At 47.1% G+C, this 27,873-nt stretch overlaps 1 protein-coding gene across 1 annotated transcript in view; it reads right to left on the bottom strand.

Moving 5' to 3' along the window:
- The window catches only part of GPC4 (glypican 4), a 67,465-nt gene extending 40,364 nt beyond the window's left edge, over positions 1-27,101 (bottom strand). The window contains exon 1 of the mRNA XM_071569698.1: positions 26,707-27,101. Within this exon, the coding sequence (XP_071425799.1) occupies positions 26,707-27,037 (331 nt within the window). The 5' untranslated portion in view covers positions 27,038-27,101. The remainder of the gene's footprint in view (positions 1-26,706) is intronic.
- Positions 27,102-27,873: the final 772 nt, after the last annotated feature.

The raw sequence follows: 27,873 nt of genomic DNA, 5'->3' as shown, positions 1-27,873 counted from the left end.
GTGGCCCATGTGAGCACAGACCATTCATGCACACACAAACACCAGCCTAGAGTCAAGATCAAAGCCAATGCTCTTTGTCCAACTGGCAGTGAAGTCTTCTAAGGAAAATGAGTGAAATATACGTGTATTTAGGCATACTTACAGAGAACTAATGTTTATGTATATTATGTAGAGAACACTCACGGTGTGCACTCACTGTCAAGGACACATTCAGCAGTAATTATTTCCCAAGTTAAAACTCATCAAACAATGCCCATACAAGGCAACTCTTCATCTACCGTTGAGTGTGAAAAACTCGGCAGCTTTTGTAATTTATCACCATGTGAGCACAGCAAAAATGTAACTCTACCACAGCCTCCTTTCAAGTTAGGCTTTTTACTGAATTGTTTGGCAGGGTGTGCAATCATCACATCAGGAGCTGCATGGCAAAAAGAGCTTAAGTAGCAGAGATTGACTCCACATATCTACCACATATGCACACCATCAACACAGCTTGTCATGGATTTGCAGCAGATCTTTCCCATGCCTTGTTACAACAAGACTTTTCCTTTATTTTATGCCTCTTATGAATACAGAGAGAGAAATGAGGGACCAAAAATTATGAAAGAAGCTTGCTCCTTGGCTAGTTAACAACACATCTCTGGGGAATGGAGGTGGTGGTTTAAAGATGGAAATGTGATGATACATGATGTTACTATCTGTACATCCAAGGAAATGCACTCAGAAAGGTAATCTTGCAAACTTACAATTTAATCCATTACAGAGACACCACATTTAGCAGACTCCAGGCACACAGAGTTTCTTCCAAATCAAGTAACTATTTTGCAACGTGTTGGAAAACAAGTTTTCATCAAATGAGTAAGCAAGCAGTTCAAACTTGGGGGCTAACATACTGAAAAGCAGTTCCCTTCACTCAACAATTTTCCAAGACCTTTTCAAAATGTTGTTTCTGGATCTCTAACACGCCTCCCCAGCCTGCTTCTCCTCACCTTGGCCAAGTTCATACTTTAAGTACAGCTAACTGCAAAACTAACTACACTTTCAGAAGCGGTTTGCTGTGAGGTGGGGGGTGAGTATTTCTTTAAAAGACTCCTGTACACTGCCTAGCCCTTCAATGTAGCTCAGTAAACAAGCCACAAGTGGTTTATGGTCTGTTACTGCTGGACTTTGCTCCCATGTGAGAAATCGGGCTGGGGATAAGGTGGGGCGATGGAGGAGCAGGAGGCAAACACTGCCGGGGCACCAGAGTGTGGGGCCACCATTTCAGCCTCATGCTTTCCCTCTTCCCTCTAACACACATGGGCTTCTGTCATCTTTAAAGGAGTTTTATGACTTCCTCTGAACCAACTACCAGAGGAATCCCGGACTGTAATGCCGGGCCCTAATCCGATTTCACACTAGACTTGCCTTCTAATTATCACAGAATATTAGGCTTCCACCCATCATATATAATTGACATGCTACCGAGGCTTTACAAAACCCCCAACAAAGATGACAAGAAACACTAGCATCACCTCTGAGCACAGCTCTGCTGCTCCAGCCTCGCATTAACAAGCGGCAAGAAGAAAGAAAAGCGTGAGCTTGTGATCGACTCCGGTGGAGTCATCAAGACAGACAGGGCTACCGAACTGTCCTCTCAATCCCATCACCTTTAATTTACCCAAAATACAAAAAAAAATGCCCAGTTTTCCTGGCTACAGAATGATCTGGGGGTGGATGCTTAGCACCTCTGGGAATGGACTATCTTCAGTGGTGCTGCTGTATCCCCTGTGGGCTGTTAGGTATCTGCTCATGAAGAGCACTACAAATGCAGAGATCATCTTGGCATACAACTATTTCCCAGTGAAATGACACTAAGCTGTGAACACCAAAGGGAGGAACAAAAATCCGACTCTGGGGTACACCACACACCCAAGCAATCCTGCCACCTCCTCCCTGGCTGTCACACACACAGGCTGCTTCAATGCATGCTTTCTGCCTGGCAGAAGCAGCAAACTTGAATTTTTGGTTGATGGCTCTTATCATTGATCTCCTTTTTCACTGGGTGGTCAGTGTTCTCCGCTTCCTTTAAAGCTGTGCTGCTGTCGGCCTTGTATTCATTTTACTGGAGAGAATACTCCTGTGGAGATGGTCGTGTGCCAGGAAGGAAGAGATGTAAAACAGCACCGAGGTCCTGCTAACAGCAGTGATGCATCCACGAGGGGCAGCTGAGTTACAACCCTAAACTCACATCCTGCAAACAAGACAGCATGGCTGGTACCCTCAGATAAGACCAGGGCAAATCAGGCTGGCATATTTGGAGCTGTACTTCTCTGGATGCTCCTGAGTACACCTTGTTACATCCATCCCAAACCCTTATTTCAACTGCAATACCTATCACCAGACACAGAAAAACATACCGTTTACAATGCAAGTCACTTCCTATTCTAAAGGCAATCATCGTACAACCAGAGTCAGCTCTCCTTTCTTTCCTGCTCAAAATGTTTGTAATTCCTATCGGGATCTCAAACCCAAAAATCAGCAAAAGAGCATATCCCATACACCCTCACCCCAGGTCCTCACTGTGAAGATCAGCAGCCAGCACCACTCTCCACCCAGGCACAGGGCTCCAGTCCTTCCACAGTCACAGGTCTTGGTCCTGGATCCAACCATCACGGATTCTCATCCCCCCACCCGAACCTCTTTTTTCCAACCAATCAGGATTTTTTAAACCACAAGACATCCTCACTCGTAATCAGCTCCCCAAATCTGCCTGGTAAGGTTATGGAACTACCACAATTTGGCAGCACATGCAGCATGCAGTGTATTTAACATCCCCCTCAATTAGCAACCATTTTATATAAATGGTTTATTTGCCTTATTAATGTTAAAGCCACTTGTTTCCCCTGTGCTTCCACTTAGGTTATTAATCAATGTGCATTTCAGTTTTTTGCTGATTACTCTAATGGCACAGAAAAATTCCCCAGACTCACAGAGAAAGCTTATAATATTGAAATGATTTTTTTTTTTTGCTAACTTGTCAAGCAGTCAAAATACACTCTTTGATACTCAAACCAAAGCCCTTTCACCTACACTTAACAACAGTGAACTATTTTCAGTTGAGCTTTACTGCATCTGTTAACTCAGCTGCTAATCCATCTTGCAGGCATGGGAACTGCCAGTGCACACAATACCTCAGTGACATACCTCCCTTCAACACAACAAATAATCCTAATTATTTCCATAGCATGTACCTACAGTTACTTAAAATATCGTACACAACCGAGGTCTGTCTGGCTTCTATTTTTCCATTTTACTTTGTTGACAGCTTTGGGTTCCCAAATTTACTGCCAAGAGGGTCAGAGACTGAAGAGAACAAGAGAGATTTATATCCATGTGTGTACATTAAGCCAAATACACATTAAGAACCTTAATTTTCTGCTGGAAAGAGCAACTTAGGACACAAAGACAGCTCTTGCCTTCCACCCGCCCAAGTCCAAATCACCACCACAAAGCTTGTATTGGAGATGATGACAGCGCCAGGTCCCTGAAGGACCAAGTCTGGGTAAACACTCCCTACTGAGGTCAACCAGAGTGATTTTGGGACATCCCCTCTGGACAAGGGATAGACCAAGAGAGCCCTTCCCATACTCATAATGCAGCTCTTCAGCCCCAAATAAAAACCAAAGATTCGTCTCTGCTTCCCACACCAGCCTAAAGAAGCATCACTGGTCAACTGTGATTCCCTCATGCACACATCAAGGTTGGGGCAATGGAGAGGTTCAGATGGAGGTCCTCAAAGACCAAGGACTCTCTGCAGCACATCTGGGCTGGGGACTCTGCCCTTTGCCAGGGATGTCCAAGCAAGGAGGATGCAGGATCTCACCATGAGTGGGGTTTTAGGAGTTCATTAATAGTTAAAGCTCTGCTCACCTGAGTAAAAATACCATCACCACTTCATTTCCACAGCACAGCCAACAATTGCCTACCAGACAGGGTGGCCTGAATACTGCAAGGTTTTACACCCTGGAAAAATATGCCATGATAGAGCTTGCTTTTATTCCAACAAACAGGATATTGAGTCAATTAGTGGCACACCAGACAGATTAAGATAATGCATTTTTGCAAACATCAAAAGAGAGAGAAACCACACAAAGACCTGAATATACAAATAAGGCAAAGATGAAAAAAGTATTACAATATTACATAATTAAACTTATTATTTAAGCAAATGTAGAGAGGAAAATAGCTCTGGTTAACTGGAGGATTCTCCCTGGCTCCAGTTAAGACAGAAACCTTCAATGGAAACCAAAAGTTGTTTCTAAATTAAAAAAACAAAACCAAAAAAACCCTACTTGACATCGCTGAGTGAGAACTTAGGAAATGCAAATTCTCTTTATTATCACTGAATTCTTTAGGCATGAAATAAGTTTTCATAACATGCCTCTGCCTACGTGCCCTAAGTGAGAAGTGTTACACAATGGACAAGGTATGCTGAAAATTATTCCTGGGTTTTTTCCACTTCCCTGGTGAGAAGGATGGATACACAAGGCATACAATAGACCAACCTATCTCCAGGATGACTAAGCCAGGTAATGCCTCTACCCCTTCACCAGCCACCAAAGAACAGCTAGAAAGCCCAACACCTGCAGTCAGTATTTTTATCTTTATGTAAATGTAAGAATTAAGTCATGAAAAAAATAAGCAAGTTGCATACAGCCAATGATGAGACTTCAAAATTCAACAGAGCTTGTTCATCAATCGGATTTTACAGGGGTAATCCAAAAAACTTCACCAAGTATAATTTCATGCTATTCAAGGGGGTAAAAGGGGCGACAGGGAAGAGAATCCATTGCAAATACACAGAATTACTGAAGGTACAAGGAACAGCAAAGAGAAGAGATCTGGCTGGGAGACAGTTACTTTCTTTGTGAGACTTCTCAGTTTTTTTCCTCAAATTCCCCAATAAGAAGGCAAAACAAAGCTAAAAAACTGCCTGCTTGTTTTGTTTGGGTATTACTCCATAAACCTTTGAGCTATTTGCCAAAAAAGTAGCCTTTAACCAAAACTGACTCCACTACCAACTATCATTTAAACTGGAATATTTTTCCTTAACATTTTCTCCCTCCACTTCTGGCCCCTCTCCCTCTGCACGCCCCAGACCCTCCACTGAGCACCTCTGGGAATGTTCGCCAGTGCAGGGCGGCACCACACACGGGCAAGCAGGAGAAGCAGGAATATGCTGCTGGCAACCACTTTTCCAGTAATTTTATGGGGTTTTTTTTTCCCTTTTCAAACACAGCTGATTTCAGTGTCAATGCACAAAAACACATTTCAGAGCCACACAGTAGGTTCTTGTGAGATTCACCCAGGCTCACCTACTTGTGCCAGCAGACTGGTCATCCACTGGCAAATCCCAGATCTGGCAGTAGATGACTCCTACAATTCTGAAGATCATACTTTGTTTGGAAAAAACACCCCAAAAGTTACCAAAAAACCTCAGAAAGAGATAAGACATCCATGGTTCTGTGGAGGCACTCTGTCAGACAGAGCTGCACAACCACGGAAAGCCACAGGTCTCCCAGCTGGTGGCACTGGCACATTTCAAGGCAAGGATCAGTGTCCCAAGGTACTGGTGCTCTGGCTGTAGGATCAATCCCCCTGAACATCCCGTCTTTCCAACCTTACCAGCTACACAGTGGCTCAACAGAAGTGAAGTTTTCCCGCTTACAAAAGCAAAACGACACGTGCACCACCACACAAAGCACAGCTACCACTTCCACAAGTTTCACAGGAGCAAGAGCACTAAGGGCATGTGAAGTGGCAGCTATGACCAAAGTAAAAATTTTAAACAAGGCCCAGAACCAAAAGATGTTTTTAATTCCTTAAATAAGAAACAAAGCTTGTGGAATCCAGCCACAATTTCCTGTTTTCGACTTAAAATAAAATTAAAAAAATATCCTGGGCTTTATACAAATAATAATCTAATCTATAAATTGAAACGCAAGAGAGACGTTAATTAACTTCCAGAGAGATTAATTCTCTATTGTAGGATCCAAAGTAAGCACTATGGAACCTGCAACAATTCTGAGACCAACTTAACACAGACAAAACCCCAAACAAAAACAAAAGACCAACTGCAAACAACTATAATGAAGGGCGGTGTACAAATAAACACACAAATATCTGAGCAGTAGAAGGGCCGTGTTTTCCATCCATAAGAACATGTTCCTTCACCCTGTCTAGGGTTGTTTTGGGCAGGGAGAACAGTAAGTAGAATGCAGGGGCTCAGCAGAGAGCCAGGATCAGCCAGGCCCTTCCAAAAGTCCTAAGTGGCATGAACAGGAGGTCTGCTTTTGTTCCCCTTGTTTAGATAGCAAAACTCATGTTAGTCCCTTGCTCCACACAGCTTCCATTGGGAGGGCTCACTTCCCATCAGCACAGGCAGCCTGGACTTTGGACTAGAGCCTCAACTCCTTATCTCCTTCCTCCTGGCACCCTGCTTGCCAACAGCCACCTACACACAGCACCCAGTGCCACTGATCCCAGGAATCCTGCCTGGGAAGGAAGCGAAAGCATGCCCAAGCTCTGCTTCCACCAGAAACACTTGATCATCTCAATTTGCAAGACTATGGCTTGCTTGGGGTTATTGGAGGCAGGACTTAGGACTTCTGATAACTGAAAATATGAACAGGAAGACAAGAAGCTTTAAGGGTCCAAGTGTAGCCAAGTCAGGCTGTAACCCATCACCACCGATCCTCTCCTTGACAGCAAGGCAAGTAACAGGGGTTTGCCCAGAGGGTCTTGCTGGTACCCACAGCATTAAAAGGCATAATCTTTCCATCTTCTGGCTGGGACGCATGCAGGCTTCTCTTTCTTCCAGGCAAGGACAGATCTTCCCCAAAGCACAGAAATACAGTATAATTGACTCTTTATTTTGTCTGGCTGCCCAACTCCCTCCAGTCTTGCTTGATGGATGGTGGCTCCAGCCAGCATTTCACGCATCCTGGCTCGCTGAGGACCAAGCCTGAGGGCTTCTGCTTTCCAAATTCCCCCTTATTCAAGCCTAGAGATACCCGTGGCCTTTCTGCAAGACCTGATAACCAGCCTGACCTACAAGGGGAGGCAAGGTCCCGTAAATACTTCCAACAGTATTAGTGCTGTTGCTCGAAACAAACTCAGTGGCACACACAAAGTCCTTCAGCAAGAGCCTCCTGCCAGCCCCAGGATGAGCAGTTGGGGGATGTCAGCTCCCTGCACAGAGCAACAGTTATACAAAGCCAGCAAAAGCGGAGCCCAGGCACGGCAAGAATTATCCATTTGGAGGATGCTTCCCACCAACTGAAGAAATATTTGCTCTAACAGCCTTGAAGTCTTTAAGGACGAACTCAACATTTTATTTTCCTTTCCAATCCAGTATTTTCCATTTTTCCATACACTGACTAAACCAACCAAAACCTACCAGACCCCTCCACGAACACACCTTAACTACCAGACTTTCCCTTGCAGCACAGAGTTGCTCCCCACATAGCCACATCCTGCTGCCCCTCGCAGGACAATTAGCCTTAATCCTCGTTAGTTCTGTACGTTTCCTTTAAATCCTGTTACCGCATTCCTCCGTGCACTCGAGCGAGGCTCAGCAGCCTCCTCCGCGGCGGTGCCGGTGACCCCGCGGTGCCTCCCGGCTCCTGACCCGCCGGAGCTGCACGGGTCCCAAGGGCTGCAATGCTCCCGGACTAATCTATCTTCACTGATTAGTTCTTAATCAGGAAGGCAGACCTGAACAAAGGGTGCAGATGAAAAGCGAAAGGGGGAGGGGGGCTAAATAGGAAAAAAAATGAAAATATTTTCTTCAAAAAAAGGTTTTCCTTTTCTGCTTCAGGAGTCACCTCTGAAAACCTGGTCCAAAAGCAGTGTTTGAAGTCTAGCTACTTTCATATTTATAACATTTGAGCCTCTCCAGAAAACCTATGCCAAAACAGACTGAGTTGGACTACTACATTCATTTATTTTGGAAGTTTATCCAAGCCTTGGTAAAGATAAACATGCCTGGATGTGAAAGAACATCAGAGCCAGGTTGCCAGAGCAGCAGGGAGCTTCCACCCGCTTTGATAGTGCCAAGGCACAAGATGGTATCAGCACAACCCAAAATGTACTTACTCCTTCCTGCAGAGGCACGGAAAGGCCTGGGAAGTTCTTGCTTGTCCTTGGGAGACATTCCTGCCACGCTGATGTTATGCAAAGGATTCAGCTTAGAAATCTCAGGTACAATCAAGGCATTTAGACCTGACTCATTAGTGGCCAACAGTTAATAGACTGGAGCTGTAATTCCTCCGTCTGGGGACTTCGGGGTGTTTAAGCCAAATCTGCAAAAATATATAGCTGCACTATTGATCTGTCATTGATGGTAGGAAGCACCTTTCAGTCCAAAACACGCTAAGAACCGAAAGAAAACTAGACTTTTCCAGGTCTCCACTGATTCCCAAAGCCAGTAAGTCTATCAGTATTCCTAAACCTGTTTCCAGAAGGGCCATGGAAAAAAAGTGATCAGTAACATATCTTAATGCTCAGTACTCTTTAACATGTTCAAGGAAAATTCTCCATTAAATAAAAGTTTTATAGAATATAAAACTGCATGTCACAATTACAAATCAGTCTTTGGAGCCTGCCACCCTCCTTTCAATTTAAAGTTTAAGGCAACAACAACACACCAAAATCCAGGGTCTTTCTCGTGAAAAACTGCTCTGCAAACACATGGTTAACATATTGCCAAATTGGAGAGACACCCCGAAAGAGCGACAATGTGAACTTTTGGGACTTCAAATAAACAAATTTGAACTAATCAATCTGGAAAGTCTGTTTTCTATTTGTGGCTTTGGGTTTGCTGTTTTATGTTTCTTTCTTTGTCTTAGCTGTTTGTTTGCTTTCAATTACGCAGGCTCCTCCTTATCCTAACCTCTAAATCTCCCTGTGCCGTGCGGGCGGGAGGCGAGCAGCAACACACCATAGTCATGGAATACCAAATGTGAGCCAGAGGATGAACCAGAAGAGGCTCCTTCAAAAGCTGTTGGTTTTGCTCTCAAATCAACTTATTTTGGTGCCTCCCATCCACAACAAGATTATGGCACCAGCAGCAGCCTGGCATTCTCTCCTCCAGAGCAGACTATTTGCTGTTTCATAGGTCATCAGGAGGTAGCAAGAAAAGCTTACCAGATGTGGCTTTTATCACCTCAAGTGGAACTACTATTTTCTTTATGGGAACCTTGGTTTTTAAGGTTTTATCAGATCACTGCGATTACAAAAACTTCATTTACATGCTCAAAAGCTCCTATAAAACCACTAGTTCAAGGTTTATTTGGTCTAGGTGGTTTTCAACTTGGAGGAATGACTTGCAGACACAAGTAATTCATCCTATAAGCTTTAACTGACCAGTTGCAAAGCACACTCAAAGATGCCTGCCTCCTGAGCAAAATTCCATCAACTCATTGACCAAAAGATGCTCTTTTAAGAATATTTTTTAAAAAAGAGAGGGGAAAAAAGAGAAAAAAAGGGCTTGCAGCAAAAAGGAAGTTTCAATTACTTTGTGAAATCAAGCAGAAAAATTAAGATCCAAGCAAACTTTATTAGCTCTGACAAGCAAATGCTGATGCCTTTGTTTCCAATGTGCGCACAACTTTTACTAAGGAGGGGTATGTGTGGCTTTGAGTTTGATTTTTCTTCTTTTTAAGCCACAGAAATATGCTGCTTTTTTTTTCCACAACATGCTTTGCTACAACTGGGTTTCGTAACTATATTCAAATGAAGGAACTGGCACAGATCTATCACAAAGCAGCTGATCCTTCTCTAAGCATCCACCAACGTTTCCATGTGTCAATAGTACTTCACAACCACATTTATCTACGTAAAAACCCACATCAAAAAGCCCTTCCCCTGTCTGCAGAGCATGCCAAGCAGAGTAACAGTACACGTAACATAAGGATTTAGAGCAGGTTAAGAGACTCTGGAAACAAAATACACAAAAGGCCAGATTTTTCTAATGTATTTTGCATCCATACATTTTTCTAAGCAGTTGGGCTTCTTTTAGGCATTTCATATTCAGTTTGTAGTCTGCAGTCTAGTAGATGGCTGGAGGGATCTGTGGGAGCACACACAGTAGTAGTCTGAAGCTTGCAATATGGTGAGCTGTGGTCCCCCTGGAAATTAATCTTTTAGAGGGTTCACAAACTAAGTTTGAGACAGCTACACTACCCACTGCCCCACTCAGCCCCTTCACTGCTCCTGCTGAACAAACCACCTCCTCTGCCAAACCCCCCCACTGGTTCCCAGCCCCCCGAGGGCAGGTGGGCTGCAAGTTGGTGGAGCAGTTATTTCCACCCCCTTTAACGACCAAAAAGTCTCATTTGCTTAGAAAATAAAATTCAGTCCAACAGCAGGTCCTGCACAGACATAAATGAGACTTCAGTTATAAGTGGAAAGTTTTCCACAAGACATTTTCATAGCAACACAGGGACCATTTTGGCAGCAGGGGGAAGGCAGAGCACTTACACTGCTCCAAACTTTCACCTCCCTGGTTCTCCCCCTAGTTCAGCTCAGCTCAAGATGACCTGCTTAGCCCAGTCATGAGCAACGCCCTTTCCACAACAAGCCAATTTTGGGTCCAATATTCCACCTGAGAAACTCCACTGCAAAGCAGCTTTCCAGAACAGGAGTCTGGAAGAACTACCACCATCACCCTGGAGATGATTGTCCAAAACATCACAGCCACAACACAATTTTGAGGAACCCATGCCACACTTCAGTACACAGCTGTACACTACAAATACCCAGTAAAGCAGCAAGTTTCTGGCAAGCTGCGTTTTCCATCCTTGCTCACAAAACCACACAGAGGCTTTTCTTGCTTCGTTGAGAAGCCCAGCAATGCTGCTAACCCCTTGCTCCAGTCTGCCTTCCTGTGAAGAAAGGTGATGCTGCTCTGCCCCATGTCTTTCCTCTGCTCATGACTGTAGAAACAGTTTCCCAATTTCAGCTGAAACAGAAAGATGCACCAATTAAAGGGGTTTCAGAAATAATCAGCTGGCAACAAAATCTGATGCAAAGCAGGGTTGGGAAAACAAGCCCAGATGAAGGGCTTTGGGAAGGACAACCAGCAGAGCTTGAGCTTGCAGTAGCTCTTCCAATGTAGCTGGAGGACCAAGGCACAGATGTGTGCTTCCAAGCTCACCCTCCACCTCGGTCACAGCTCCCAGAGGCTATCAGGACATGCAGTGGGCTCTCCGGCTTGCCAGGCCATCAGAAGAAAGGCTACATGGGAAATCAATGAGCAATCTGTGTCTATGATTCTGTATTAGGAAAGAAAAATAATTACAAAAAACAAAATCATACACTGCTGCCTGCAGCCAGTACACCACAATTTGACAGGACTTTCTAATTCTAAAAGTTAAAAAACTCCCACAAGGTATTGCAAAAGGCAGGAAGAATATGCTGCTCAAAGAGTATGCCAGAACTGAAAACAAGGAGGTGGGTCAGGTTTAAATCTAAACAGGTCCACCGCACATCCATCCTAGGGCCAATGTTTATAATCAGAGAAAGGCAACTTTATACACAAAGATCACACACTAGTGATTCCTGGCCGTTCCCAGGAAGAAAAGCTGCTTTTCAGCTAAACTTTCCGAGAACTGTTCATGTAAATAAGAGAAACCTCCAAAAAGACACATGGCCAAGGCTGAAGCACCACATGGAGAAAGGCAAATAAGCAGCACAACAGGAGTAAGGGGAAGTCCAGTGCCAAAAACCCAAAGTGTAACTTGTCCAAGATCTTTGAAATGCCCCTGAAATTGGGCCATCGTGCACAGAGAGGGAAGAAAAACTGCCAGTGGGAATCCTCCCTCCACCAAGAGGCACAGCTCCAGGTTCAGTCCCCTTGAAAAAAAGGGGGATAGACCCCTTCCAAGTCCTGGAGAGGCGAGAGGCATCAACTCCAGCTCCACCTTACCCATGGCACAGGGTAAGACATCTCTCAGAGATCCCATGGCAAGGTCACGGACTTCACTCAGGGGCATTTACTGGGAGCAGCAGCACTGGGACAGGAGCACAGCGCCACTAGCACCAATGACACTCAGAACCAACCCCTACACCACCCCACTCTCAGCTTTACTCCTCTTGGATAAACACCTCAGAGCTAAGACCACAGCTGAGTTTGTAAGATTTTCTGACCTGAAAAAATGTGCTTTTAAGCCCTTGCCTGCTACTCCCACCAAGTGTTACTTTTCCAACAGCCAGGTATCCATTGCAGAAGCCACCCAGCTCACACAAGCACCGCACTGTGCTCCGCCAGCACAACACGACCTACGTCCGAAAACCCATCCCACTGCTGGAACAGACTCCCAATGTACTCCCAGGTCTGGAACCACCAGCCTGCCAGTGTTCACGGAAAAGGCGAGGCTGAGCGGGGGGGAGAGACGGGAGGAAGAATTACGATAAGGATATCACAAAATTAAAAATTCCACCTTCTCCCCCTCTCCGGGATGCCCTATCTATCCCGTTCTCCTTGACGCAGCTGTGAACACCAGCCTTATCTGCCGGCAGCTTCACATGGACACTCCTCCTCCTTCTCCTCCTCACCACTGCATAAATAGATCACAGCATCTTTTCAACAATTCCCAAGCCAGTTTCTGTACTGCCACCTTTGAGCAAATCCCTCCCATAAGGGACAGCAGCATCCCCAGATGAGGGCAACTGCTCGCAGGGAAGGCAGGAGAGCACAGGAGTTCACTTCAGCCTTTAAAAATGAGATCTTTTTGAGTTCCCTGCCCCTCCCTCCCCCTCCCCCTTCCAAACATATTTCACAGTGCAGGCACGTGCCTTCTCATGCTGTTCTACATGGGAACATGGCACAGGAACACATTTTCTTAGGTATTTCAGCAAAAGCAACTTTGGGAGACCTCAGCCCTGGTATCGCAGAGACTGTCCACCTGCAGACCCCACTTCAGATCCCCTCATGCTCAGCAGCTGGGCTTGTGCAAACAGCCTTGGTGGGGTGGGAAAACAACACACTGGGCTGAAAGTCCTCAACTGTACGAGGGGACAATTGCATCAAGGTTTTGCTGGCAGGCATCGAAGGGGTTTATTTTGTCTTCTTAAGCACAGCCCTGAGCAACCCAGGGGGAGGATCAAATGCAAACAGGACCTTTGCCATCCACCTCCCAGGTGGTACCATCCAAAATCCACCAGGAGGAACGTAAACAGCCTCAGCACACTGTGAGCCCTGGTGAAGGGATGGCTGATTAGAAGGATGGGATGGATCTACCAGTTCTGTTAGTCCTTCTCAAGCAGCGAGACGGCCTCCCATCCCCCCACAGCCACCGCTGTGCTGTCCCAGCACTCTTTGTCAGCAAAAACAGGTCTATAAAATGTTTGCAACTAAATAATGCCCCGAAGAGCAATGGGCAGGCCCTGCAGAGGGGAGGCACTGAGTGATCCAGTGATAGAAGTGATGCTGGCAGAGCTGAGACAAGGCTTTGGAGTGAGGGCTGCCATCAGTGGCAAATCCATGTGGGCTGGGTGTCCCCACTGGATGCCTGTGCTGTGACCAGAGCGGCTTCCCACTGTGGGGATGAACATGTCCTGGAGGGGCACCAAGACAAAACAGGCCAAGAAGCAGCCAGACAAGTGCCTGCAGCAAAGCTGCAATGGGCCATACTGCTTCAAATCAACATGCCTGGGGCTTAGCCAAGGAGATAAATGCAAAGACAGGGCAGAAAAGGAACAGAGGGCAGAAAACCAGGAGCCAGCAACTATCCCATGAGAGACCAAGTACTGGCCACCACCCCATCAGTGTTTCTGTCCACAAGCCAAGACTTAGTTTCTTTTTTAAACTGTACCCACTCAAAAAAAAAAAAAAAAGCTTCCCATCCTTTATCATCAAAGGGAGAGGCAGGGATGGGACAAGCGTAGTCTTCCAGCCTGGACACCCCGGGACAAAAAAGTCCAAGCTAACACTTAAGCCTTGAAGCTTCACTTGAGCCCCCAGGTAAGAAGATTTCCAAGACTGCCACAGGCTTAGGGACAGCCTCCCTTCTGCTCTGGTGCTATTTTCAAACAATGACATTTTTTCCAAAACAAAGTCTTTTGCAATCATTGAGCAATCCTTTCCTTTTCCAATAAAAAGTGAAATTCTCTTCATTCTCAGCCAGTCGAGACGCACAACCACAGGCACAACCACCAGCTCCAAATCCATCCACGCTGCAGACGGCCACGTCAGAGCCCTCACCCCAGGCTCCCGCACTGGGCCGGCACCAGGCAGGTCTTGCTGCACCACTGCTCACAGAACACTGGGAAAGGTTAAATTTTAACTTGAAACTCCTTCCCTAAACTGCCTGACTTGTCTTCTAAACCTTGCTGCTGTAATTGAGGGATTTCACTTAAGCTATTTAACTTCCAAGTGCACTCCTTTTGCCATAACTTGTTTCTCCAAAAAGAAATTGCTTAATGTCTTGGAATATTAATATATATATATTAATAACTGAAAAGCCATGGAGCTGAATATGACCTATTTCTCAAAGCAATATAAGTATTTCCAGGTCCTGACAAAGGCACAGTAAAAGTAACTCTACAGCAAAATGAAACTGAAGTCAATAAAGAGATTTGCTCTGAAAGAAATTAACATGAATCAAATCCAAGGAAGTGGATTTCATGGCACAATCCACCTATGTTAACTGCCCAGTAGTCTCACAGACTGCCAGTCCAAAGGCAACATACAGTACAATTTACATTCTGTGGTCACTCAGACAGAGATCTGGTGCAAAGGTTTGTACTTTAAAATAAAAACCCATTGAAAGCACTTCTGAAAGAACTTTGCAGTTTAAAAACAACAACAAAGAACTAAGTGCGATTGAACAATTTAATCCCAGAAGACACATGGGCAGCCCTGGGGCTCATCCCTGGATGCAGCTGGGAGAATGCAAGGGGTTAAACTTGTGGTGGGCTCATGCAGCAGGAGCATGAAGGGACTATTTAAAAAGAGGAATCAGAAATAAGGAATTTTGCCAGTTTTTACCCCTGATAAATCCGCATTCCAGTCTGTCAGCTATCTTGTTATCCCCAGAGCTGCTGAAGTGTCTTTGGCTGCAACTATGCATGACTCCGGCTTTGAGTAATGGAAATAAAGTATGTGCATTGCAACTGCAGCGTTCCTTTCCCAACCCCAGAAAAAGAAAGGCAGAGCAGGAGATCCCACAGCAGCTCAGGAATTTTCTCCAGAGAAGCTGGAAAGCTGTTCGCACCCTACATCAGCTGCCCACCCCACCAAATCTGCCTGAGGAGGGATGTCTGCAAGTTGTAAAGGAGATGCCAGGTTTTAGCCTAATACAGCAGCTCTTACTGTCTGCAATAACAAACAAATAAATACTCTTCCAGATTCACAAGTCCAGTTTAGCTGGCAATTCATACCAGGCAAACATTTGGAAGCAGTATTGTAAAATTAAACAAAGCTATCATTTACAGGAAACCCTGCCTCGAGTACAAATTATAGAGTTGTTAAGTTTATCTGGGAATGCCTTGCCCCTGAGTGCTATATAATTATTCCTAAATCTTTCAGGAAAGAATGCAAATATTTTCAAGCCGTAATTCATTGACAAGGAGGAAGTCTCGTTTAACCTTTTGTGCATATTTTGATACCTAGAAATTAACCCCTCCTTTGCACAAGTATTTTTCAGGATCCGACTGAGCCAGCTGGGCAGCGAGTAGACCCAGCCCTTGTTTCAGCAAGGCTGGCCAGGAGCACCAGAGGCTTGCCTGGCACCCTTGCCTGCTTCCACAGCAGTTTTGTGGCTGCTTTGGAGCAGCATCATGCCAGCCAGGCTGCTCCCCACCCCACATGGAACCTTCCCGGTAAGGAAGGTTTCAGGCTGCTGAAAAGGCTGGCTGTTCTCATAGGAGTTACGGCAAAAAGAGGTATAAAGGAGCCTTTAATAAAGTGGAGGGCTGAGTTATGTGGAGTTTTCACTAGCCTGGCGCCTGCCACCAGAATCTCTGCATCCCTTTGGTGGGCTGCGTTCAACAGAGCCAGAGCAGCCCTGAGCCCTCTTCCAGCCTCCTCTGCCCACCAAGCCACAGCTTTCCAACTAACCTCAATTAATTCATGTTAATTAGTAGAAGTCACGTGGCCAAGAGCAGTGCCACCTTTCCCAAACCACACAAAAGTGGTTTGTTCTGTACAGGCAAAGAAAGTCAACTCATCCTCTGCTCAGGCCCTCTCTCCACTAACAGAGCCTTAATCTATCACTGGCAGCAAATTGTTTGAGGTGTATTTCTAAAGAGATGGTCTTTCACAGCCAAATGCATAACCCCCAGGACAGGTCAGTGGCACCCGCAAAGCCACACACACAGCCTCCCACACTCCCAACCACACCCTCCCGTGAGCACCCATTGCCCCATGGGGGCCCATCCTGCTCCAGATCCGGACTGTGCCGCAGGGTAAGCTATGCTGGGCATGCCCTGCTGGCACCTTGCTCTGCCATCAGGGCTGCTCTGAAACCCAAATGCACCTGCTGCTAAGGTATAAAGGCAAAAAACCCCACCCAACCTTACCTTTTCAAAAGGTTGCATTCAGGCTATTGTATTATCCTCGCAGTGGCATTATTTATTGAATAAGAGCTCAGTAGTGGGTGTTATCCCTCGGTGCTCCCGGCAGCTCCTTGGCACAGCAGCCGTGTGCTGTGGGAGGCAGGAACTTGCAGCCTGTTCAGCAGCATCACCACTGTCCACAATTAGTCAGACATGGAAAGCAAACAAGTACTACATCATCACGGTTAGGCTGCAGCAGCTAATCCTGTAGCTTCATATACACAAACAACATCCATGATGCCCATCAACCATCACAGATCAGTCCTGATACAGCCAAACTGGGAGGTGAAAGGACCTGGCCTCTTCCTCCTGGTAGGAGCAGATCACTGGATTCCCTTCCTTGCAAATAGGTAAGTCCAAGAGTTTTCAGTATGAAGACGAGCACTGCACTGAGAAATCACACACAGTGGACTATAGCACAGCTCCGCTAAGATGCCACGATGCTCCAAACTGCTAAAATGATGCTCCAAACCACCGTCTGTGTCTTTCAGAACTTGTCCCAGCAATACAAATCCCCTTCACCTCCTCTCCTTTGCAATGACAGGTTGAGAGCTTTCCTCTATGCCTGGAGCCAGGGAAGGGATGCCAGGCCAGGCATGGAGCCCTCATGCTGCCTCCTCGCTCCGCTGCCACGCTCAGGGAGTGGGGAGGCAGAAGCATGTAAAACCAAGCCAGCATGCAACTGCACTGAAAGAAAGCAATCTCATTATAAGAGCTAATGAAAGCAAACCACAATTATTATGTAAACAGCACTGAATCATTAGCAGACGCTATCAAAGCCATTTTTCCCCCCACCGAGAAGAAAAGCGTATGGCCCTATGGCACCCTCAGTTCTGTCTCTGAGCAGAGCCAAAACTCAGGAGGAAGCCTGTTTGTTTTCCTCCAGTGCGAACCAAACCAGTGGTACCACTCTGACCTCTGATCTGCACCCCAGGTGTCTGCTACCTGCCTCTTCCCAGTGCCTCTGACCAGGCAAAGGAGTATGGACACTAGTGCCTCACTGCCTTGGCCAGTCAGGCACCCTGTGCTCCCCCAAAACTGCCAGTCAATACATTTTAGAAACCCTAAGGTTGGCAGGTGATCAAAAAAAAAATCCATCCTGCACTACTCAGAGCAAAGGCAAATCCCACCTGGGTGCCCACACATACTTGGTAAGCAAATGATTTTCCATCAGGCTTATAATTCTGCTTGTTCCTTTGATTACACAAATGCTGTGTCTTCTCATAGGAATGGGACAAGGAAAGCCAAGGAAGGTGTAGAAGGTTATTTACCCCTCTAATTGCTTATCATGCAAGTCTCTCCTATCACAGATTTCTTTCTAATAGCAGCACCCAACACAGCTGGGTGAAGTTGTTTGCTCATTAATCTTCCATGGCGCATAGTTATCTTTAAAACAAACAAACAAGCCAGCTCCCTTGTAAAGAGGACACTGCCAGGCAGTTGGCTATAAAGATGCTCAAAACAAGATCCTCATGTTTGTAGGAGAAGCAAAAAAACTGCATTTCAGGCCAGTAAAAATCCTGGCTCCGTCTTTATGTTCCAAGAATGCTGAATCAAAACAGGCTCAGCTCTTGAAAAAGAAGAGAGTACAAAGAAGCAAAAAGTTTGTATTAAAACCCATGTAATCTTTTTAAAACACCATTATTAGAACCTGTAGCACCAGCCAAGAGTGATTTATCACCCCCTGTCATCACAGCCTGCAACACAGAGCTTTTTATACCAAACTGTCAATGCTACCAAGCTAAAGCCCCAGCTCATAACTTCTCAAAGCTGGCCCTCTGCTGCCAGCAAATCCCCTAAACCCTGGGATTTGGGGGTCCAGGGCACTGCTGCTCCTCCATCAGAGCCACTTGGAGCATCCAGCACAGGTTCTGCACTGTGCCTGGAAACAGGAGGATGTTGTAAGTCAATGTAGGTAAACAAATCACCCAGGGTTAGTTATTTCGGCTTCTTTCAAAAGGAAAGTCAACGGCAATAAAGGCTTTAACTGCATTTTCTGATGTGAGCACGAAGGGACGTACCTCGAGGTGCCTGGTTTTCACAGGGCAAGCGGTCAGAGCTCTCTAAAAACCAGACACCCTGACATTTGGGGTTTTCCTGTGAAGTCGTTACTCTAACACACCCCAAATCACCAGTAATTTCTAGAATAGCACTACAAACCACAAGAGGTTAAACTGACTGCACATTACTTAAACTAACCTAAGGGTGACCCCTGGAAAGGAACAGCTATTGGATGTTGTGGTTCTGTAGAAACTCAATTACCAAAGCCAATTTCCTATGAGCATTTTTAAAAAAGGAAAAAGAAGGGGGGAAAAAAAGCAGCAACAATGCTGACAATGTGTAAGGGCCACATATTTTCACCTCCTGAAAGCTACAGCCTTGCCTGTATAAGAACAGTTCCTATTCCCACAAAAATGTTGAAACATATTTTAAACATTTCATCATTGTTTGCTCCCATCTGAATTTGCTTAAAATCCAGACAATTCTCAACTTCTAAATTGGAAACATTAAGAGAAATACTCCTTCAAACTCGTTTGCTCGGGGCAGCTTCTCTCCACCATCCATGTACCTTTCCAACACCAAAACCTGCAGAGAGGGAAGTCTCTCACAGGGAACTCCCACAAATTCAAGTCCATCAGTCACATTGTGTAAGCCACAGAAAAGATGAGTAGAAAGACAGGAAATGAACAGATTTTACTTTTCTACTTAAAAGATGAACAACAAAAAAAGTTTTGGTTTTTTTTGGCAGGCGAATCAGGTAAAGTTTTACATTGGGAAAGAGGCACTCCAGCCCTAATTGCACATTAAAATCAGCATCAAACAGCCCTTAACAAAGACTGATCCCACTAGTAGGTAATCCCACACACACTTTTTAAGCACCATCTTTATCCTTTCAAGCACTTTGCCAGCAAGGTGATACTCTGGTACCGTTGAGGACCACCATCCCTTTCCCATCCACCTCACTCCTCTCCCAGACCCCACAGAGACCTGAGAGGTGATGGAGTACAAGACACAAACTAGTAGGGAAGACAACTGTGGTGACCACAGCCACTTTCAAACAGAAAACATCATTCTAAGAAAACCACCACAGCACAGGGGCAAAGCCAGCCCACAGCCCACACACAGCTGTTGTCCCACACCTAAAGCCTCCACTGCCTTCTCACCAGGTCCACTCTTCCCAACACTCTTTTATCCAAGTACCCTTCCCAGACCAAAGATGTAAAGAAGAAAATCCCCCAGCACAAACATGGTGCTTTTGCCACAGCCTCTGCAGGGTTGCACGTATTCTGCACAGGCAAAGAAAAACACAGACAGCCCAAAATCTCTGCTAGAAAAGCAAAATAGTTTCATGAAACACGGAGGAAAGTCTCTGACAAAACAGAAAGCAGGTAAGATGGGCTACAACGAAGTAATAATCCATTCTAATTAAAACACTTGGCAATTAAAAAAAATAAATACACACAGCAGCTTTCTTCCCGAGATGCACAAATCCCCATGAAGAGCATCAACAGTGCCTTTCAGGGCACTGGACAGGTTTGCCATGGGGCATCTTGGAGCACACAAGATAATTTAGGAAGCGAGGGGAAAATGTAAAGAGTTTTGCTGGGCCCTTGCATTGCTTAGCAATGGGAGAAGGAAGTTATCTTCATAATCTCCAAAGAAAGAGAAAGCAGGAGGAATGTGAGGAATGCAAGGAGGTTATTGCCCCGGAGACCGGGACTGGCAGCTCGCTGCTCTCAGCTCTCAGCCTGGCCGCCGGCGAGGAGACACACATCCTGACCTCTCTGGCTAACAAGAATTTCCTTTCCCCCTCTCTCCCCCCACACAAAAAAGGCAGAAAAAAAGCAAGTAATAAGGTCCCCGAGGGTTGCTCCTCTTCTGGGAGGAGGTAAAGAATTTTGCGACAGGATAATTCTGATGCTCCATCCTAGTGCTGCCCAAACCTGCGAGAGATGTGAAGGACTGAGCCCATGCAACTCAACACACGTGAACATCGACAGGATTCCGTGATGAGCAACCCTCTACTTATCAGGGGAATGAATGGCTATAGGCAGAGGGGACAGGAGGTGAGAACCATGTCTGACACCTCTCGAGAAGCACTGGCAGATCTTCTCCATCCATGCAGGTTCCAGTCTGCACAAGCCACCAGCCAACATCACAGAGTGGGGCCAAGACTGCATCAAATAAGTGGGACCCTTCCATCCTCCTGACAGAGGTCCCAGCCTTATGGGCAGATGCTACTTGTGCCTCCAAGAAGGGACCTTCTCCCATCAGAGCCATCTCACACACACAGAGCTGCGATGCTTCATCCAGAACTTCCTTGGTTCCACAGCTATAAAGGAAATACCACGGCAGAGGGGTGATGCAGAGACCCAAACCAGACCCAGTGCCTCACTGTCGTGTCAGCCTCGCTCTGCTGCTGTTTCAGTGAGAATAAAAAGCCTGTTGACATACGAAAGCCATAGAAAATCTCCCTGAAACTACAAAACAGCACTGAAAACATTGTGCAGCTCTGGCCTCCTGCACAATGTACACACGCCTATTCAGCCTCTTAAAAAACAGCTACACGTCTAAGGAAACATCTGATAATTAAGGCAATTTTAACAATAGATAATAATTTGCCTATGAATTGTATGGAATGTAATGACTGCTTATTCTGGCAGAAAAAACAGAACTTTCTATGAAGTGTCTGCCAAGGAAAACGATACTCCCACTCAGCCCGGACCACTGCAAGCAGTTGCTGTTAACCACATGCTTCACGCTGCCGGCTGCAGGACACGGGGCGCCGCTGCAGCCGAACAAAACCCTGCGCTGCAGATTTGCAGAGAGAAAGCAACATCCCAGGCAAGTGGCCGTGACTCAGCCAGGAGCTGCCGCCAGCTCTTGCCAACACTCGCCGAGCCACAGGGCCGCCAGCACCGGACACCAGGGCGCTCATCGGTGGCCTGCGGGCAACTTGCACGCTGCCAGCTCCCCACCCCCGCTGTTTCCAGTTGCTAAATGACATTAGAAGCAGCTAAAAATACTTCAAGTGATTCTGTCATTTACTTTTCCTTGCCAGCACTTGTGTTTGCCACGGGGATGTTCTCCAGCAGTCACTTCTCCACCCACAGGTGGCCAGGCAATCACTCTGTTAACACGGCAGGCAGGAGAGAACTCCCTGCCTGCCAAGGACCACTGCCTCGGCTGGACAGGAATCATGGCAAACAGGTACAGCTGGTGGCCAGGTCACTCCACACCTTCAAATTGAGAGCAAGGAGGACCAGACATTATCTTGGACTTCTCATAATCCAGCAAGTCCAGGAGCTGCCTTGTACAAACTGACTGCAACAAGCTCAGCAGTGTCAGATGGTAGGAGTAACACCATCCTGGACAGGATCCAGAAAACCTTTCTGTTGGAAGAGGCCACATGGAAGAGAAAAAGCATGTGAAAAACCAAGGGAGCATTTGCTGAACTTGACAGGTAAAACAGTGGGCTGGTTTTGGCTGGAGTAGAGTTAATTTTCTTTACAGTGGTTAGTATGGGGCTATTCTGGATTTGTGCTGAACACAGGGCTGATAATACAGAGGTGTTTCTGTTAGTGCTCAGCAGATACACAGAGGCAAAGCCTTTTCTGTTTCTCATACTGCCATGCTGGTGAGGAAGCTGGAGGTGCACAGGAGGTTGGGAGGAGACACAACCTAGACAGGTGACCCAAACTGATCAAAGGGATATTCCAGACCATATGACATCATGCTCAGTACATAAAGTGGGAGGGGAAGAAGAAGGACGAGGAGGTGACATTTGGAGTGAGGGCATTTGTCTTCCCAAGTAATTGATATGTGTGATAGGGTCCTGATCTCCCGGAGATGGCTGAACACCTGTCTGTCCCTGGGAAACAGTGGACTAATTCCTTGTTTTGTTGCTTGTGTACACGGCTTTTGCTTTCTCTATTAAAAAGTGTCTTTATCTCAACACACAAGTTTTCTACCTCTTACCCTTCCAGTTCTCTCCCTGATCCTGCTGGTAGGGGAAGGACTGGGCTACATGGGGCTTGGTTGCTGGCTGGGTTAAACCACGACAGTCAGCAGTGTCAACAAAATAGCCTTCCTGAAATCACCAGGGCGATGCACTAGCACCCACTGACAGCCATGAACACACTAAAGACAAGTTAGCAGCAGGACACTGGAGCACCTCTGGCCAAAGTTACTTGAGCACAGTCCCACAAGTCCCAAAATCAAGGGCCAACTGATTTCCTCTGTCACAGTAAAAGAAGTGCTCTCCATCTCTCACAAATAAATGCAGCTATTCAATTAATTTGGTTCATTCGGTTTAAACAAGAGATTACACCAATCATCTTCACTGAGACTGCAAAGAGTGTTGCTTGTGTCCAGTTCCCCGGAAAGAGAAGCTCCAGGTTTGCTCCATGCTCCCCAGCATGCCACCTTCCACTCCATCCTGTCTCCCTGCCACCATGGAGCCAGGACAGCAGTGCCAGCAAGGGAAAGGATTACACTGTTTAAAGAACTTTAAGGTTAACTGACTACACTTTCTACCAACAGGCAAGATGGGGTTTTTTGCCCTTTTCAGTCCAGGAAAAGAAACATCTACTTTTTCCAATTAGCAGGAAAAGGGAAGGAATTTCCGTCTGTTTAACACCTGAGGGCAAGAAGGAGCCTCTTGAAAGAACCGTTGAGGTTTTTGTTTTTTAAATCACAGCCACCTACTGTGGGTCTCCGGATGCCACCACACCAGCTCACTTTGCATTTTATTCTGCAGCCCCACCAGACCCAACCAGGGTAAACAGCCCCTGCAGATGGTCACTCCTGGGAGTTTTGCTCCATCACCATGACAGCCCAGAGACACATGGGATCAATAAGGAGTGACACATTCTGGGTAGCGTTTGAACAAAGTGAGCAGCTACAGCCTGCAGAGCCCAGACTTTCTGAGATGTAACCTGTCCTTGGAGAACTGCTAAAGACAACTTAAAAGCAGTTACAGGCTGATGCTCTCCCCACATCACCCACTATCCACACACTATCACAAGCCAAGTTTCACAAATTAACCACTTAGACATCAGGTCTACATAAGCACTGAACTCTCCAGCAACAAGAAGATTGCATCTCACCACTACCATGAGCTTTGCCACACATACATCACAGGGCTAAAAGTGTACAAGCTACTGAAGATCACTCAAGGTACAAGGCAACCAAAGGGCCATGAATTATGAAATGTTTCCACAGATTTATAGCACTAGTCTGTCTTTACACCTCTAACAGCAAGGCTACATAAAAGGAAACAATTCCTGTATGTCCCATGCTACAAATAACACATTTTACACCTCTTATCAAGCATTCAGTGAGTTAACCAGCTGCGCAATTCTTTCAGAAATACTGTTCTAATTGGGGCCTAAACAAATATTAAGGTGAACTCCTGGATAATTATGAACAAGGAATAGCCTTTTAATGCCACTGCCACTGAAGTAGCAATGGTACAGATAAAAAACTTGCCGGATTGGGCATTTTCCTTGAAAGAAAAAGAAGTTGTACATACCTACTGCTCCAGAAGAATGTAAATGTGGCCAAAAAAAATCCATGCAAGGTACTGCTAAACCCCAAAATACTTTGATGCCCATTCAGTGAGGATGAGTTTTACTTGCTGTCACGTAGCCCAGTGCAGGGGCACCACCCAGCTGCTTCATTTTCACAATTCAAGAACAACATTTTGTAGGATCAGTAATCCTTGGCAAGTCACTGCACACACAGAAATGAATCTGCCACAGTTTTTAGGACACCTTTTTGTAACGGTGATAGAAAATTTTTGTCTCTGCACTGTGATCTAAAGCAACTCAGTAAGAGAATGTGAGAATAAAGCATAATCCACCAAACCAGTACAAAAATCTAGGAAAGAACTTGATGGACTTAAGACATGAGTTCACGCCAGAAGCAGCCATGTGTCTGCACGTCATCCCATCACCATCACAGTCCACTGAACCCCCTGCAGCCTGTCCTCCACCACAGTTTAGTGAGCAGGCAGCACTGTTACTGAGCCAAAATCACCAGTTTCCACCACCACCGTAATGGGCCACTTACCCAAGCACATGGCTCGTTCCCTCACACACATTTATCTTGTTCTCACCTATAGCCAGGCACCCAGGTAACAGCCTTTCCAATTCACTTGTCCTCCTGATGGAAAGCACACCCCCTTATCACCTGAAACACCAACTGAAATCAAAGGTTTGGCAAGTGACTCATTTTTCCAGACACATCAGACCTTTCGCCCTGGTGTCCAACTTGTCTCCAGCATTATCATGGGCAGTGCTTCCCACACAGCACACCAGTGCCCTATGCTGATCCCGGAAAGGCAAAGGCAGGTGAGGCTCGCCACTCTAAGAAAGTTAAACACCAGCAGTGGGACTGGTGGTTACCGCCTGCATCCACCAGCTGAGCAGCAAGAGGGGAGATCCAGAGCCTCTAAACACAACCCGTGCCAAAACCACACGAATTCACAGGGGGAATGTGAAACTGCAGCAGGTGTAGCACCCCACTCTGGGTTTAACTTTAAGTTCAGACACACCTGAGGTACACCACACTTTAAAGCGATACACAGCGCACCTCCTCTAAAGATTTCCACCACTCTCTCTGAAACACCCCAAGGAGCAGGATTACAATTAAAATGTAACTTTGCAAGACTTGTTGCTTTCTAAGCGAGGCCAGACACAGACACCCCGTGTCCCTGGAACAGTGACTTAACCCAGACGATATTTTCAGCATGTCACTGCAGAAAGCTCTTGTCAAATAATCTTACCTTGCTCATCACATTTCTCTGGCCCCTTATTTCAAAAGCACAGGGTCAAACAGACAACAGCTTTAGAGCCTCAAATGGAAGCCCTGTCAGCATGATCTACTCCTGACATTCTCCAAAGCTCACCAAGTCATCTTAAACAACAACATATAAAATAAGGACTAACTAGGTCAAACCTTCCCAATACTGAACTTACGAGGAAGTCTGCTCACGTCCTGATCCTACACCGATGAGGGCTGGACTCAAATCAAATCCAAGACTATTTATTAGAGACCATTTTATGAAGCAGGGAGGGTGGAGAGAGTATTTTAACTGCAACCAGTCAGACGTTTCTCATTAAAATATTTCTTGGAGAAGTAAACGGGCCTGCAATTTTATTCAAACAGATGTAGGCTAAATGCGTATCATTAGTCTGACAATATAAAAGCACAAGCGACTGAAATTATTTTAATTTTGTCAGTGAAAAGGATAATGTATGCATATCTGGAGGGCACACCAATGGTAAAGATTACCCCCAACTTCTATCTGAGCCGTCTAAAGGTATTTACTTGGGGTCTGTCTGTGTTGTGACAGTGTCCCAGACCGAAATGAATGCCTCCAACACTCCACATTTTTGAGCCATTCAGTCATGCATTTTTGTTATTGTTGAAAGTAGTGCGAAATTGCAGTGCATGAGCTGGAGTCCTTGGTGGTCTCCGAGGATTCCAGCTAAAAAGGCACTTCCTTTGTTCCGCGGAGAATGCGGTCCAGTAGGTCATTCAGAAGGGGAAATAAAAGCAGCGGCCCTGGGAGGGAGATGAAGGATGAAACAAAAAGAATAAAATGTTTTGGGTGTGAGCACATTAGCTACCATTTCCTACTGCTGTCGGCTGCGAGCACTCCTGTCCCCGGGATGCGCGAGTACCTCGGGACGAAGGCGGAGGGAAGAAAGAAAGAAAAAGAAAGGAAGAAAAAAAAAAGAAAAAAAAAAGGGGGGAGCCATGTCTTGGTCCCTCCGTCAGCAACCGCCGGTACCGGGGCAGGACGTGCCGCCCGCTCCCCGCCGGGGCGAACAGCGGCCCAAGGGCAGGAGCGCCCGCCCGGCCGGGAGCGGGGCCGGCAACAGGCGCGGTTCCGCCGCGCCCCGGCCCGGCCCGGGGGGAGCGCAGCCGCGCCGGGACCCCGCGCGGGATGAGCACCGAGCTCCGGGCGGCAGAGCCGACCCGAGCCGAGCGGGGCAGCGCGCCCCGAGCCGAGCTGCGGGGGCAGCCGGGCCGGGCAGGGCAGAGCCGAGCCGGGGCCGGGCGCGCACAAAGGCGGCAGCGACGGTCGCGACTCACCGCTGATCTCGTGGCTGGGCGCCTCGCTCTGGCTGAAGCCCTTGGCGGCGTAGAGCCTCCTCACTTCGGAGCAACTTTTGGCGCGGGGCTCGGCGGCCAGCAGCAGCGGCAGGCTGAGCGCGGTCAGCGCGCACAGCACGGCCGGCAGACAGCCGCGCCGCCGCGGCATCGTGCGGCCGGGCAGGGGCCGCCGGGGCCGGGCGAGTGCGCCCCGAGGCTGCAGCTGCCGCTCCGCCGAGCCTGCCCCGCCGCGCCCCGCTCCGCTCCCGCTCCGCTCCGCTGGCCCGGCGTGCGGCGGCGCTCCGCGAACTTGGCCCGGCAGGAAGCACATGGGGTGGTGGTGGAGGAGGTGGAGGAGGTGGAGAAGGAGGAGGAGGGAGGCGGGGAGGGCGGCAGCCAAGCAGGATCGCGCAGGGCCGGGACAAGCCTCTGCAGCCCCCGGGAAAATCAGGAGCTGGGATCCGCCCGCCCAGCGAGGCGGAGCGGAGCCCGGAGCTATCCGGCCGGCCCCTCCCGCGGGGAGCCCCCGGCCCGAGACCCCGAGCCAGCCCCCCCCCCCGGGGCCGGGACTGAGCATCGCTCGGCCTGGGGAGGTCCCGCCTTGCTCCCGCTCTCCCACGCACCCCGGCTCTGAAGTGCCCCGCGAGGGAAAGAGTTTGCCCGTAGAGGCTGGACGGGCTGGCTTGGCTCTGTGCCTCCTGGACGGGAACTGTAGATAGTTCAGCTCTGCCACAGGTTTAATAGGTTCACTAAGCTGATGAATTTTGACATCGTTGTGACAGGTTTGAACTATGTGCGCGAAAGAGTTGTCAAAACCGACTTTTTTTTTCCACCAATCTTCTGTTTCCAAGACTTTAGCAGGACAGAGGCCTCAGGAACAAATACACCAAGGTCCTCCGGTCACTCAGCTTTGTACCCTGGCCCTGCGCACAGACACAGGCATAGATATAAACAAGCCCTGCTGAACCCTTGAACCCTTGGACCAGAGTCCAACAATTGCTCCTTGCTTCTGTTTACTGAAAATCACATAAATAGTACTGCAAGAATGGCAGGCACCATCCCAATTTCAGGAGCTGCAATGTCACTTAAAGGGGCTGCTCAAGGAGACCTTGCTCCCTGTCTGGCACAGTGAGGTCTCTGTGTCCTTGTCCCCTGGGTGCAGGTGCT

This window comes from Pithys albifrons, chromosome 14, assembly GCF_047495875.1.
Source record: "Pithys albifrons albifrons isolate INPA30051 chromosome 14, PitAlb_v1, whole genome shotgun sequence".
Lineage (NCBI taxonomy): Eukaryota > Metazoa > Chordata > Aves > Passeriformes > Thamnophilidae > Pithys > Pithys albifrons.
This window is presented reverse-complemented; position numbering and strand designations above follow the sequence as displayed.